This window comes from Mytilus californianus, unplaced genomic scaffold (assembly GCF_021869535.1).
Source record: "Mytilus californianus isolate M0D057914Y unplaced genomic scaffold, xbMytCali1.0.p SCAF_24, whole genome shotgun sequence".
NCBI classification, from domain to species: domain Eukaryota; kingdom Metazoa; phylum Mollusca; class Bivalvia; order Mytilida; family Mytilidae; genus Mytilus; species Mytilus californianus.
Genome location: NW_026262673.1, coordinates 5,995,982 through 6,010,170, shown reverse-complemented (window position 1 = coordinate 6,010,170; position 14,189 = coordinate 5,995,982). Strand labels below are relative to the sequence as shown.

General features: G+C 32.2%; 1 protein-coding gene across 3 annotated transcripts in view; it reads right to left on the bottom strand.

The window, feature by feature from the left end:
• LOC127732450 (uncharacterized) overlaps positions 1-14,189 on the bottom strand; it is a 38,793-nt gene that overhangs the window by 20,321 nt on the left and 4,283 nt on the right. For all 3 annotated transcript variants that reach the window (XM_052241479.1, XM_052241478.1, XM_052241480.1), the window contains 7 exons: positions 8,077-8,140; positions 6,058-6,229; positions 5,398-5,703; positions 4,706-4,760; positions 3,800-3,864; positions 3,230-3,283; positions 283-348 (listed from right to left, as the gene is read on the bottom strand). In XM_052241479.1, coding sequence (XP_052097439.1) covers positions 283-348; positions 3,230-3,283; positions 3,800-3,864; positions 4,706-4,760; positions 5,398-5,703; positions 6,058-6,229; positions 8,077-8,124 — 766 coding nt within the window. In that variant the 5' untranslated portion in view covers positions 8,125-8,140. The remainder of the gene's footprint in view (positions 1-282; positions 349-3,229; positions 3,284-3,799; positions 3,865-4,705; positions 4,761-5,397; positions 5,704-6,057; positions 6,230-8,076; positions 8,141-14,189) is intronic.

Sequence of the window (14,189 nt, the reverse complement as noted above, 5' to 3'; positions counted from 1 at the left end):
CTTACATCTTAGTTAAACAACGGGCTAAAACAGATATAGAAAAGTAAAGCATAAACAAGTCTGTCTGACTTCTTATTTAAAAAAAAAACTTACAAAACAGATATAGAAAAGGAGAGTATAAATATGTGTGGCTTACTTCTTATTAAAACAAGTAACTAAAAACAGATATAGATAACTATAGTGTAGACATGTGTGTCTTACTCTTTATTTAAACAGAGAGCTAAAAATAATTATACAAAAGTAAAGTACAAACGAATACATAGTTAAAGTGTATGCACTTACTATTAGGAAGTTTGATACATCTTCTCAATTGTCGCCGATTTGTCAGTAGAATAATACAAACAACGCCTGAAAAATATAAAGTTTCATGTTCGGAATAGATTTGTTATTGTATATAGAATAGAACTACCAATGTATCTTTATTTGAATTCAATATGAAATCGGTTGTGTCCTTATTACTTTATTCTGTTTCACATTCAATGTTTATTATATGTTTTCATAAGTATCCGGAACAAATCGCACTGGACCGATTGCTTACGTCACCATATTTATTGTACTACGCGACTGCCTTTAATTAATCTGTGACACCGTCTGCTCCAGTATTTCAACACATGTTTCATGGACGATATTTAATATTCTGAGGAAATCGAGACATACCACTGTCAAGTACGTTTGATTCGTTCATAAACTGTGATAATGAAATCTGTTTAAATCCGTTAATTTGTATAAGTGATTTGATAAATGCATACGAACTGTAAGTTATTTATATCTGATATTTGAACTGTAAATTCCATTTTCGTTTTCATTTGATTGTTTATATAATATTTGCATTTAAACTTTTAATATGTTCAATTCATACACATTGTAAGTATTGCTTTTTGTTTTATTGCAGTTTTACCAATACACTGACTACTGTAACCTTTTTGGTGGAATATCATAATTACAATTTTCCAAATAAGTTGTTTTCTTTATATATTCGCCGAGATTGCGATTCTGTCACTTGGTTATACCTACTGGTCCGGCCAGTACAACTTTCAATCAAAGAAGTATATTTATTAATTACCTTTGTTGATTAATTCGTGCGTCATTTTTTGACCTATGAACATAACCTTTATGAAGAATCTCTTACGAAAACCATGTTGATAAATAACAGACAAATAGGACACGCAGATCGTTATTAAAGGTTAATTCAATCTGTGAACAATGTTCTCGTTTTTCACTACATATTTAAACATCAATCTCTAAAAAAGAAATGTTGGCAAACACAAAGATTGAGTTTATTGAAGTTATTTCAAATTATTAGTGACATAAATCACATTAGAAATCGTTGTTTATTTGATATGCAAAACCACAATTACTGGCAGTGATGTGAGAGTGTTTGCTCCGTCTAAAAGCCTCGTTGTGACTTGGAGATGGAGAACTGCAATACAAGTGCTGTTCCATCACTTTTTGTATTGTTTGCTATGCGTTTACTGATTTTGTGTCATGGATGGATAACCATATCCTTTTTAGCTCACCTGACCTGAAAGGTCAAGTGAGCTTTTCTCATCACTTTGCGTCCGTCGTCCGTAAACTTTTACAAAAATCTTCTCCTCTGATACTACTGGGCCAAATTTGACCAAACTTGGCCACAATCATCATTGGGGTATATAGTTTAAAAAATATGTCCGATGACCCCGCCAACCAACCAAGATGGCCACCATGGCTAAAAATAGAACATAGGGGTAAAATGTAGATTTTGGCTTATATCTCTGAAACCAAAGCATTTAGAGCAAATCTGACATGAGATAAAATTGTTTATCAGGTCAAGATCTATCTGCCCTGAAATTTTCAGATGAATCGGACAACCCGTTGTTGGGTTGCTGCTCCTGAATTGGTAATTTTAAGGAAATTTTGCCGTTTTTGGTTATTATCTTGAATATTATTATAGATAGAGATAAACTGTAAACAGCAATAATGTTCAGCAAAGTATGATCTACAAATAAGTCAAATTGACCAAAATGGTCAGTTGACCCCTTAAGGAGTTATTGCCCTTTATAGTCAATTTTTAACCATTTTTCGTAAAAATTTTTAATCTTTTACAAATATCTTCTCTGAAACTACTAAGACAAATTTAACCAAAATTGTCCACAATCATCATTAGGGTATCTAGTTTAAAAAATGTGTCCGATGACCCTGCCCGCAAACCAAGATGGCCGACATGGCAAAAAAATAATACATAGGGTAAAATGCAGTTTTTGGCTCATATCTCTGAAACCAAAGCATTTAGAGCAAATCTGATGGTATAAAATTGTTCATTAGGTCAAGATCTATCTGCCCTGAAATTTCAGACCAATCGGGCAACATGTTGTTGGGTTGCTGCCCTTGAATTGGTAATTTTAAGAAAATTTTGCAGCTTTTGGTTATTATCTTGAATATTATTATAGATAGAGATAAACTGTAAACAGCAATAATGTACAGCAAAGTTAGATCTACAAATAAGTCAACATGACCAAAATTGTCAATTGACCCCTTAAGGAGTTATTGCCCTTTATAGTCAATTTTTTACAATTTTCATAAATTTTGTAAATTTTTATAAATTTTTACAAAATATTTTCCACTGTAACTACTGGGCCAAGTTCATTATAGATAGAGATAAAAGTAAGGAGCAAGAATGTTCAGTAAAGTAAGATCTACAAACACATCACCATCACCAAAACACAATTTTGTCATGAATCCATCTGTGTCCATTGTTTAATATGCACATAGACCAAGGTGAGCGACACAGGCTCTTTAGAGCCTCTAGTTTTTTCTATTATGTAATTTAAACTACAAAAAAAAACGCTTTTATGATACTTAGTGAATAACATTGTAACACTCACGGAAGAATAGTGTAAAATTCCTACAACACCTATAACGTCGTAATTGATGAGTGTTCACAGATATCGGAAATTATTGTGATATTTTTAAGTATGTATTTATTTGGGTTTTTTTATATAATGAATGCTTATTACAGGATAATGTGAGCGACTTTCAAATACACGATCACATCAACCCCCTGGTTGGACTATTTTATTGATGAATTATTAATTTATAATTATTCTCGACATGCACCATACAAACTATTTCCAAAAAAACCTTTAATGCTTTGTACATTTGCATTATCCAATGCACGATTAAGACAGAAATAGAAAACTATTTTTCCGAAACCTCCTTTAATTATAATGTTCATATATTTTATAGTACTTACAGGATGCTAATGACAATGTCAAAACCCATTGAAATGCTTCGATGTGATATTTATCTGTAATTATACAAAATAAAGCTGATGCAAGTTTTTTTTCTATTTAACGATATTTCCATTGTCGATTTTTCATTAAGGAATAATTTTATTAACTTTCATATTATATTAACTAATCATACTGATAGTTGAAATCATAAACTATTTTCAATTGAATATTTAATTTAATGTAGATGTCTCTGCACTATATAAAACTAAGGAGATGTTGTATGATTGCAAATGAGACAACTATCAACCCAAGTTCAAATGAAGTGGATGTAAGCAATTATAGACAACCGTACTGCCTTAAACAATGAGAACAGCCCAAACCTATGTTCGCTGATAAAAAGGGTATTACAGATCTATACTTTGTTTTATCATAAATTATGAAGCAAGTACCCTACCAAAGCTTTCTGAATATTTTTTATATATGTGTCTTATTTTCTTTATAGTTTATAAACTGCAAAACATCAACTATATTGTCTTCAAACTACTTGTATAACTATTGATTGATCCTTCTTCTAACAGGTTTCAACTTACAATAGTTTAGGTTGTAGTTGTAGTTGTCAAATTCAATGATCTTAATTTTCCGTGATATATTAAACCTTTAAAAAAAACATATACATGGTTATTGTCGAAGAGATTTGCGCTCAGAAAAATATTGACAAAAATATATAAAATTCAACTGTAATGATGTGTATAACTCCCCATGATTGCTTCGCAAGGAAGCTATAAAACCAAGAGTTCCAAATGGTGAAGTTGAAATCATCCCTTCGTAAATTTTACGGACGCCATCACGAGTTGGTTGACCGTTATGGAATAACCGTTTCACAGATGATATCGGATATGTTCCTTATGTCGTTACTACAATACCCTTCCCTTTTCACGAATGTGACCTACCGAATTAGACTATTTACCGGATTTGAAATAAAATAAGCAACACGACGGGTGCCACATGTGGAGCAGGATCTGCTTACCCTTCCAGAGCACCTGAGATCACCCCAAGTTTTTGGTGGGGTTCGTGTTGCTTAGTCTTTAGTTTTCTATCTTGTGTCATCTGTACTATTTATTGTCTATTTGTCTTTTTATTTTTGGCCATGGCGTTGTCAGTTTATTTTCGATCTATGAGTTTGACTGTCCCTCTGGTATATTTCGTCCCTCTTTTACCGCTAACAAAATCTGAATTAGTTTTTATCGACGTTTCTTTTATGAATTACACAGAAGTTAAAGTATGTAGTTTTTGAAATTTCAGGAACTTTTCGTCTTGAGAATAACTGATGCACCTGTATTCATTTTGGTATTGGTATACAGAAATCTAAACTTTGAAATATATATTCATTTTCGCGTCAATTAGACATACTTAATATATATAGATATATGAATATTAATGTATAGAAATAAATGAATATAACAAAGACATGATTCGAGGGATAATCAAACACTAACCTATCTCCTAAGTAACGACTTCCTGTCCTTTTCGTGTCATCGTAACATTTGATATCTGAGAAATATAATTGAGAAACTTGTTTTTCTTATGAAATATTTGCACTTCTGTGGGTGGTGTACACATTTTTTCCGTCAGTTGTAATGGTCGGTAGCAAATTAGTTTGCACACTCTCGATTAACAGCATATATACTAAAATTCACTTAATTGATTTCATTTCAACTATAACAGTGTATTGTTTTTTTGTTGTTTTTTGTTGTTTATTCAAGTTGTTAATTATTTTATATTTGTATGATACTAGTACGTTTCTTATTAAATCATTGTATAAATGTTAATGAGGCATGATTAAAAAAAAAACAAGCTCAAATCTATATAAACAACTTTTGTGAAACATTTACCGACAAAAAGTTAACCCAAAGTAAAGATATCAGAATTTAAAAAAAAAACATTCAAATTTAATAAATTGTTAGATTTAATCTAAAGATGAAATAGTTCCTGTTTGTTGTAAAGAGTTTTTTTATAGAGATTTAAGGTTAATGAAGCTTAAGTCAATGGGCTGCTAAACTTTACCATGTCGCTTTAATAAAAAAAAACAATAGAAGATCTTTTAAGCATCATCAATAAAGAGACAGCTCCATGGTTTTTTGAAATATTGATAGTCTATAAATCTGGCAAAAAAAAATTTGTACTTTACCGTTCAGTCCAACCGTTTTGTTGTATTGGTTTATTCCGAGATAACAGGAACAATCGTCAGTAGAAGGATTGCAGTAACATTGGTTTTTTGAGTTCATGACAAAAGTATATCCTCTATCAGTATTACACATACATTTTATGTCGACCGTAGTGTTGCCGTATTCATACGTCTCTTGACCTATGCTGTTACAAAGTGATTTTTGATAGGTGCAGTCACTGTTTCCAATTGTGTAAAATATGAAAGGCTGATATCGAGTTGCACTGCATGTTGCTTTGTTTAAGTTCGGCTGAAAGACGTATTTATGACCTGCAAATGTTAAGTAAAGAAATATTCAATGAACATGCGTCTCAAATTTCTTGATTAATGGTTATATAGTTTAAGTTATATTTCGCTGGATTTGTCACTTCTTAATCCAGATAAATGCACTTAAATACATTCACAACAAAGTTACTTCTGTTACATCGTAATAAATAAAAACGACTTTTATTAATTGAAGAAACTTTCTTTTTTAAACATTTTCATTATTTGAAAATAAAGTTATTTTTTTACATAAATAAAAAAAAACGTTCATTGTTTGCTCTAATAAAGCTAAAAAAAATAAAAAAAAATACATACTATTGTATTAACAGGGAAAACTTTTAGATATCTTCTAAGACTTACCACGATCTAATATTCTAGGTCTGTTACATATTTCTCTGTATACATTCACTCGAAAAGTTATATCAAATAAGCAAGTATAATTTTTTGGAGGCTTACACATGGCTTTTGCCCGAATATTCCAGTGTGCCTGTGATGGACAGGTGAAGTTGTAGGCTTCATTAAAGGATAACATCTAAAAAAAGATAAGTGCATATACATCAATAGTTTAAGCAAGTATTCCATCAAAATTGTATTTTGTCAACACGGACGCACAGTGTCGATTGTTTGTGAGCACGTAAAAAACTCGCCAAAAACAACAGCCTTAGTATTGTGTATGCCATACGCGCGTTTAGGCTAATTAAAACTCACCAATAATGATGGTAGGCCAAATCAAATACGAAGTTGTACGGATAGCTGTTGGAAATTATTTGAAATAAAGGAATATATCTCTCTCATGCAAGCTCTGATTCCTTGGCCGGCTTTCAGCTATACTTTAATACAAACTTTAAATACAGAACATTTGTGCCAATTACAGATAAGGCAGATATTGTTGCCTTTTATTTGCAGCCTTTTTAACTCTTACATATTTTTTTTTAATCACTATTCCGACATTTGAAGTGTTGAGAAAATTGACCTAGACACATATCTGAAATGTAGAAGATAATATATTTGCTACTGAATATGAATGTAAAATTTCCGGGAGTTCATCTTAAGTTCAAGGATAGATTTCTTTTTTTGTTTGTTTGTTAAACCTCGTCTCATTTCAGTTCATGCAACTGAAGATAAATGACGAACACGATGGAACAGATTACTTATGTCTAATGATTGGACAATGTAATTGACTCCTTCCAGTTGAATACCATTTGATCTTGAACGGTGTTCATGATTGCTTGTCCAGAAAACAATGCAATTGAAGTTACAATACAATCACTTAATTTGACAATATCGTGTTGGTCCTAAGTTAGTGAAATAGTATTAGTTAATTCTTCAAATAAGTAAAATCTTTTGATATGCATAAGATCAGGCCTAGTGTCGAGCTTGGGACTTTATTGTGGCCTAAAACTGCTTTTTGTTCAATTACTTGTTATGGATACATTGTAGTTTGATACAGACAATACAATTCCGGGAGGAGAATCTGCGACGCACTGGGGGTGTAAAGAAATATCTGAACGTAAACCAAGCAACAATCCTTGATGATTTAAGACTGTTTTTGAAAACGGGTATATATTCATAGGACAAAATGCCACGCTCACACTGTCATATATTCACCTTGAATGGACCAAGACAACATAACGAACATATGTACTAAAGTTAAAAGATTTGATGGTTAAATACTTAAAAGTAAATTTTATACTGAGATGTACTGGTTTCACAGTTTACATTTCTGGCATTAGGGAACCATAAAATCGGGGTAGAATCGTTATTTGGAATATGATTCAAAACGTGTACGACCATTTAAGGCCAGTTTGTGTAATTACATACATCTTTCATAGTCTATCAGAATTATTCGCCCTACACATATGTTATCTTACATATATACGAATTGCCCCGTTGTTGTATTAATGTTCAGAATGTTTTATGCACGCTTCAGTATGACAGTACATGTTTGATTTCTTTGCAAGATTTAATTTATAGATATTACTCCATAGTTTTGTTCTTCAATTCAGTTGTGGTGTGATCGTCAGTTTTCAAAGAATGCCATTCAAACCTGTGCTAGGGGGTGGGCGTCTTAATCTTGCAGTGAAGTGAGGATGTTTTTGCTCCGTGTGAAAAGACTTATTGTGCATTTGAGATGAAGAACAGCAATAAAGACGCTGTTCCATTGCTTTTCGTGTTTTTTCTTTTTTTTTATGCTGTGCATGTACTGATTTCGTGTCATCGATGGATTATTCCACAGCATTTTTTTTTCTACTACGTAAAACTGAACATATGTACTGAGTTCAATTTTGATGTGACAACTATATGAGAAATTTCCTTATTCCGAAACAAGACGGAGATACAGAAAATAAAACAGAGGTGTCAGATTTAAATCATACATACCTGAAGGACAGTCAGAAGGATGAACATGTCCATGATTTTTTTCTTCATTTATAATCTATGCCATCTAAACAGGTAAATATTAAACAAATCTAAGGTTAAGATATTGACCATAAACTGTGCATTACAATGCTTAATAACCCACCCTTTTGCTATATAATATTGCATATTCTTGATGCACGGTTGGTCAGTGACAAGACGTTTGTTATATTTTTATTTCCTTGTAAATATATCTTCAAATTATTATAATCAAGAAAACAGATGTCCTTAACATTGATCTTTGTGTATACATACGTCTTGTATTTTTAAATGCATTAAGAAAACATATTTTGTTCTGTCTTTATCAATCTTAACAAAAGAATAACGATTTTAAATTCTTCTGGTTTATGATAACATATCAGAATTTTACACAAATGATAATGTGATCCTACAAAAACAATTATGGATATATAAATGGCAAACGTCTTTGATATATAATCGTAATTCATATATAACCAATAATTGTTTTCAACGTTTAAAACTTGTATTACAAATATAGAGATTTATTGTGGAAGCATGTTCACTAATGCAGAATTTCATTTACCGTGCAATTACGATTTTATATGTAAATATTCTACAATTTTTATCTTGAATATTTTACCCAATTTTATACAAAACTTCTCAAACCGGTTTTTTAGAAGAACGACTGAAATGTTACGGTCACAATCACGAATTGAATGACCGATATGATACGTCGGTATTTCAATACTCTAGCAACATGCTGCGCGGTCTTAGTTCTTCAGATATCAGAATAATTGTCTAAATGTAATTTTACAGGTTGTGATCTTGTCGATTGTGACAATTTAAGTGCTTGTAGATTCGCATGGCGGGTATGTTTCCTTTGAAAATGGCGCTTTACTGTCGACGCACATGGTTTTGTTCCATTTGAAGTTCTTGCGATTCCCTGCAAGTTTTGTTTGCTACCATGATATGTCTCTTTTCGCTTATGTACGAGATTTGAACATCGGAAAACTACTGTCGTTATTAATTCACCGATTTATATATGAATGGATTCGTATCTAGTTCTGATGATGTTTCATGCTGCTTCTCCGGTAAAGCGCCCATATGAAGAAACTGATATGTCTCAGATCTTTGAACTCTTACTACGCGAGATTTTAAAAGACTATAAGCATTTGTTATTTTTGTATACTATCCCTCGATATTTACATCAAAACATTTCTTATATTTGTGTCAATAAATGCGCATGTGCAGGTCTCAATTATGGTTGAAAGTCTAAATATGGACATTCCTACAGTAACAGGACGAAACTAACGACTTCGTTATATAGCTGTACCTTTTTATACTCCTAGATGAGGCTTTTATATTTGTTTTCCATCTATATTTTTTTATTTTTATAAAGTTTAGTACATATTTAACAGCGATAGTGGGCATACAGCCGTGATAATGTTTCCCTCGAAAACGTGAAATTTCCGTTAACAAGTAAAAGACTTCACTCATGACAAAATATTCAGCAGTATAAATGGCATCAAATGAGTTAAATTTGTTTTAAAGGACAATACAAATATTTGTGCATATATCAATGGTCATTTAGTTCAATTCATATAAGTCTAGAAAACAGAACAAACTTGAAACCTGTAGAGATTTGTTAAGCATGTAATCTCCGTGGAATGGTGATTTATAAACATACGGCAATATTGAATATAAATTGCACATCCAAAAGGTATGAATCGGTGTCCGTATCAATATTTATTACAACTTTTCCCTACAAAAATGCTTATTTTCTTGATAAATGGCAAAATCCTTGAAATGTAATTTCCGTGGAATGTAATATCCGTTGACACTTCAAAAACGTCGGGAATTTTCACGCGTTTCCATGGTATTTTGACGTTTCCGGGAATGGAAGACATACAGCGTCCTGTGAAGATATATAGAAACAGATGAGTAAAGAGAGACAACTGCAACAGTAGCAATCATTAAATTTGTGAAATAATGAATGGTAATTTGTAGTAATAGCTATAGTCTAACAATTATGACACATTGACATGCTATTTTAAGTAGCAGCAATAAATTCCATACACTGATATAAGTTTGTTCCGACACAGAATCCTATTATTATAAAATTTTATTTTCAGTTAGCGTGAAAATTTCTACATACAAAGGGATGTTTCTCAACAGACACTGAATACTTCATAAATTAAAAATATTAAAAAAAAATACCTCGTACATCTTTTTTCTGTGTAAGATAACATATCAAACATAATATTAGGGACTCCGGTGCTATTCTAGTAGTTTAAAGAAAATGTCCATTCAGTTTCAACCCTGTCCCCCCATTTGGGGTACCATCACCTTAAGAAATCAAATGCCTAGGCAGCTAGTTAAAATATATTTTAAGGGGCAACTTATTGATATGTCGATCCTTATAGATTTTTCATAATGTAGCAAGCATATTTCGTACGTTGATTTCCATGCTGCACCTTACTGAACCTAACGTTGCATATTTTGAAGAAAACATAGTTTACAAGAATCTACCGATTCTCTCTAGGAGACTATCAATTGAGATTAAAAAAAATAGCAAAACGGTCGAACGATACAAAAATTTATCAGAAGACTGACAAGTGCATTTGCGTGGTGCAGGTTAAACTAGAAAGACTTTTAATTTGTTATATAATAGCTTTCCAAAATAGTACATCTTACGCCCTTTAGTTCTGGCGAACAGTGCTTTCTTTCACGTCCGCATTTCTATAAAATATGGCATGCCGAGTTGACACTATTAAAAATCATTACGGATGTAAAATAAGTATCGAATTGTCCGTTTAATTAATCAACATGTACCATGAATACGTATTTTTGTGCAAATACGCTCTTTAGTTCTGGCGAACAGTGCTTTCTTTCACGTCCGCATTTCTATAAAGTATGGCATGCCGAGTTGACACTATTAAAAATCATTACGGATGTAAAATAAGTATCGAATTGTCCGTCTTATTTAACAACAATGTACCATGAATACGTACTTTTTGTGCAAATAATACAGCAATACAAATTAAAAAATCTACTCGGCATACATTTTGCCGGAGAATGGGCTGTATAATAGCCAGAGTAAGACTGCATACAAGAATTATTTTTATTTAGTTTCTTGTTGATGGGTTCTTTTAAAATTGAATGAGATGATGCTGCCAATAAAGATGGCTTATTACTACGCACACACTATCTGATCTTTTATTGCGGAGGATTTAGTACTCACTTGGTAGTTTTTGTAAAAATATGTCGGTATTGTTGTTAACAAAAAAAAACAAGAAGATGTTGTATGTTTACTAATAAGACAACTCTCTGTCAAATACCAAGTTACGTGTAAGTAGACAACTGATATTTGTCACCGTACGGACTTCAACCATGAGAAAAAAACCACAGATACACACACATACATATATATAGCAAGCTATAAAAGGCCGCGAAATGACAAATGTAAAACGATTCAAACTAGAAAACTAAAGGCTTGTTTGATGTACAAAACAATAAACGAAAAATAAATATGATACACACCAACAAACGACAATCACTGATTTATAGGATCCTGACTTGCTTGTCTTTCTGTCACCTTTTGTCTCTTTTTTAATTTTTGACATCTCTATCTTTATTTCAACAAATATTTATTTGAAAAACATTCTCTGTTATGGTGCTCTTCATTTTTAATGGGCATGAAATATTTGCCACTAGACATCAAAGTCACATGAAACGAGTGACTGGTGAAAAATAATGTTTATCCAATTCTTCAACCAATGCATGTATATATCATAAACTTAGTCTTCGATTTTATCTTTTTTTACGCAAACATATCGTATAATCGTCAAATTTTTTTTCTCTCTTTCTGTTTTGATGTGAAAATATGGCAGCTAATCAATTGTCGTATTTTGATGCCGTATTTTACCGATTGTCACCTTAGTAAGCAATTCAACAAAGAAGCATGGATATTGTGCATGTGTATAACATGTACAATCAGATAATAGTTTATTTTAATGACAGATCCATGCGTATTGCGATCACCGGATTTTTACGAGAAGGGTCACGCTAAGGTCACTTGCATACAGAAAATATGTAGGCGAATTGCTTCCTGGAAGCAAACAATTAAAAAAAAGTAACCTTCTTCTAAATGTGGACAAATTAAAGAATTTTCTTCAGAAAAAAGTATATGTACAGAAGTTTTATAATGAGAACTATCCATTTAGTTATAAAAAAACATATGCATCATTTTTTTTTAATTTGAGGTTTCATATGACTTTAAGCAAACAGTTATCCACCAATCGTTACTATATTTTAAAATAACAGAACCACCACGGTGGTCCCGATAATGGTAGCTTCGAGCGTTGTTTAAAGGGTTCGGGTTCTAACCCTTCGTCCTAGTCAAAAGATCGTTAAAAATCCGGTCATGCGTGTCGATCAGTACAAATTAGACCATAAGTCTTGCAATTGAGTTATTTCATATTTTTCAAGTCGGGGTCCGTTTTAATAGCTGAATATACGTCATGGGATTTTCTCATTGTTTAAGGCCATATACGGTTGACATTTATTAGTTCCAACCTGATTGTTTTAACTTTGGTGGATACTTGACTCTTTCCCACTGGACGATCAACAGCCATGGGATCATCTATAATAACAGCTAGTACTACATGTACAATGACTTAAACATGATTAAATATTCATAATTGTTTCTTTTTGTCTTTATGTCAGCTTCATCAACATCTCCAATTTTTATATTTCAGAAACAAAGAAAAAAACGAAAGCTGAATATCAGAAGGAATATCGCGAAAGAAAAAGGTTACAAAATGTAGAAGAATACCTACAAAAAGAGAATGAGCGAAAGAAGAAGTCATATGTAAAAAGTACCGAGTTGTCAAAAAGAGATTTTGAACGAAAACGTAGAATCAACAGAGAAAATGTGAAGCTATATCGACAAAGAAAAAAACAAGAAAAGCAAGTTAAACAAAATGATGTTTCAAATAAACGCACGTCGTCCAGAAAAAGAATTAGTAGAGCTATTTCTAGAGCTAATAGAAAAATACACAAACTGGAAAAAGAATTGCAGACTTCCAACAGAAAAGTATGGAAACTTAAAAAGAGAATCAGTAGATTAAAGATAGTAAAAAATGAATCAAAATCAAAATCATACAAAAATCAACAAAATAAGGAAAACATCACACCTTTGACTTCCGCGGATGCCGAAATGAGATATGTCGGTCTTGAGCCGTCAAAGTATAAAACAGTAAGACGTAAATTACAATTTCACAATGTGCTTGTGGAAGAAATTAAGGCTGTTGATCCCTGCTTTACCAAAAACATAGTAAATGGGAAGGTAACAAAAAAATACAAAATAAAATCTATTACAAGTCAGGTTTTCGGAATCCGTAGGAGATCTCTCATGTCAACGTCAAAGAAAATGAAAAAAGTTTTGCGTAAGAGACTTCCAGAAATACAAGAAGAAATAAAAACAGCAGTTTTAACGTTTTTAAACCGAGGAGACAACTCGTCTGTAATGCCAGGGAAAGCAGATTATAAAACTGTTAGCGGTCAGCAGAAACAAAAGCACATTTTATCAGATCACATGAACAATCTGTTTCACAAGTTTAGGTCAGAAAATTTAACTATCAAACTTTCTTATTCAAGATTTTGTAAATATCGTCCGATAAATTTCTCATTAGTTTCATATGCTACCCGTAACACATGCTTATGTATCAAGCACCAAAACATGGCTTTAAAATTCCGCTGTCTACATAAAATCGGTATAATTAATTGCGACAGTCCGGATGCTTTTGTGAAAGATGTTACAGACCACTTTGACGTAGACGCTTTATTTCCTGCTGACAGTGGTCCATTTCAATATGATGAATGGTCTCGAGTAAATACCGACGCTGGACAAAGAATGAACATTGTTTCAAAATCAAGTGATAGAGCCAGTTTCATAAAACTTTTTAAACCACAACTTTTTGAGTTCAAGGAACATGTCAATAGAGTCAGAAACCAGTATCATGCATTACAAGATCTTAAGGCTAATCTCCCTCGGAATCATATGATTGTGCAGATGGATTTTGCCGAAAACTTCAATTGCAAGACAGCTGATGAGG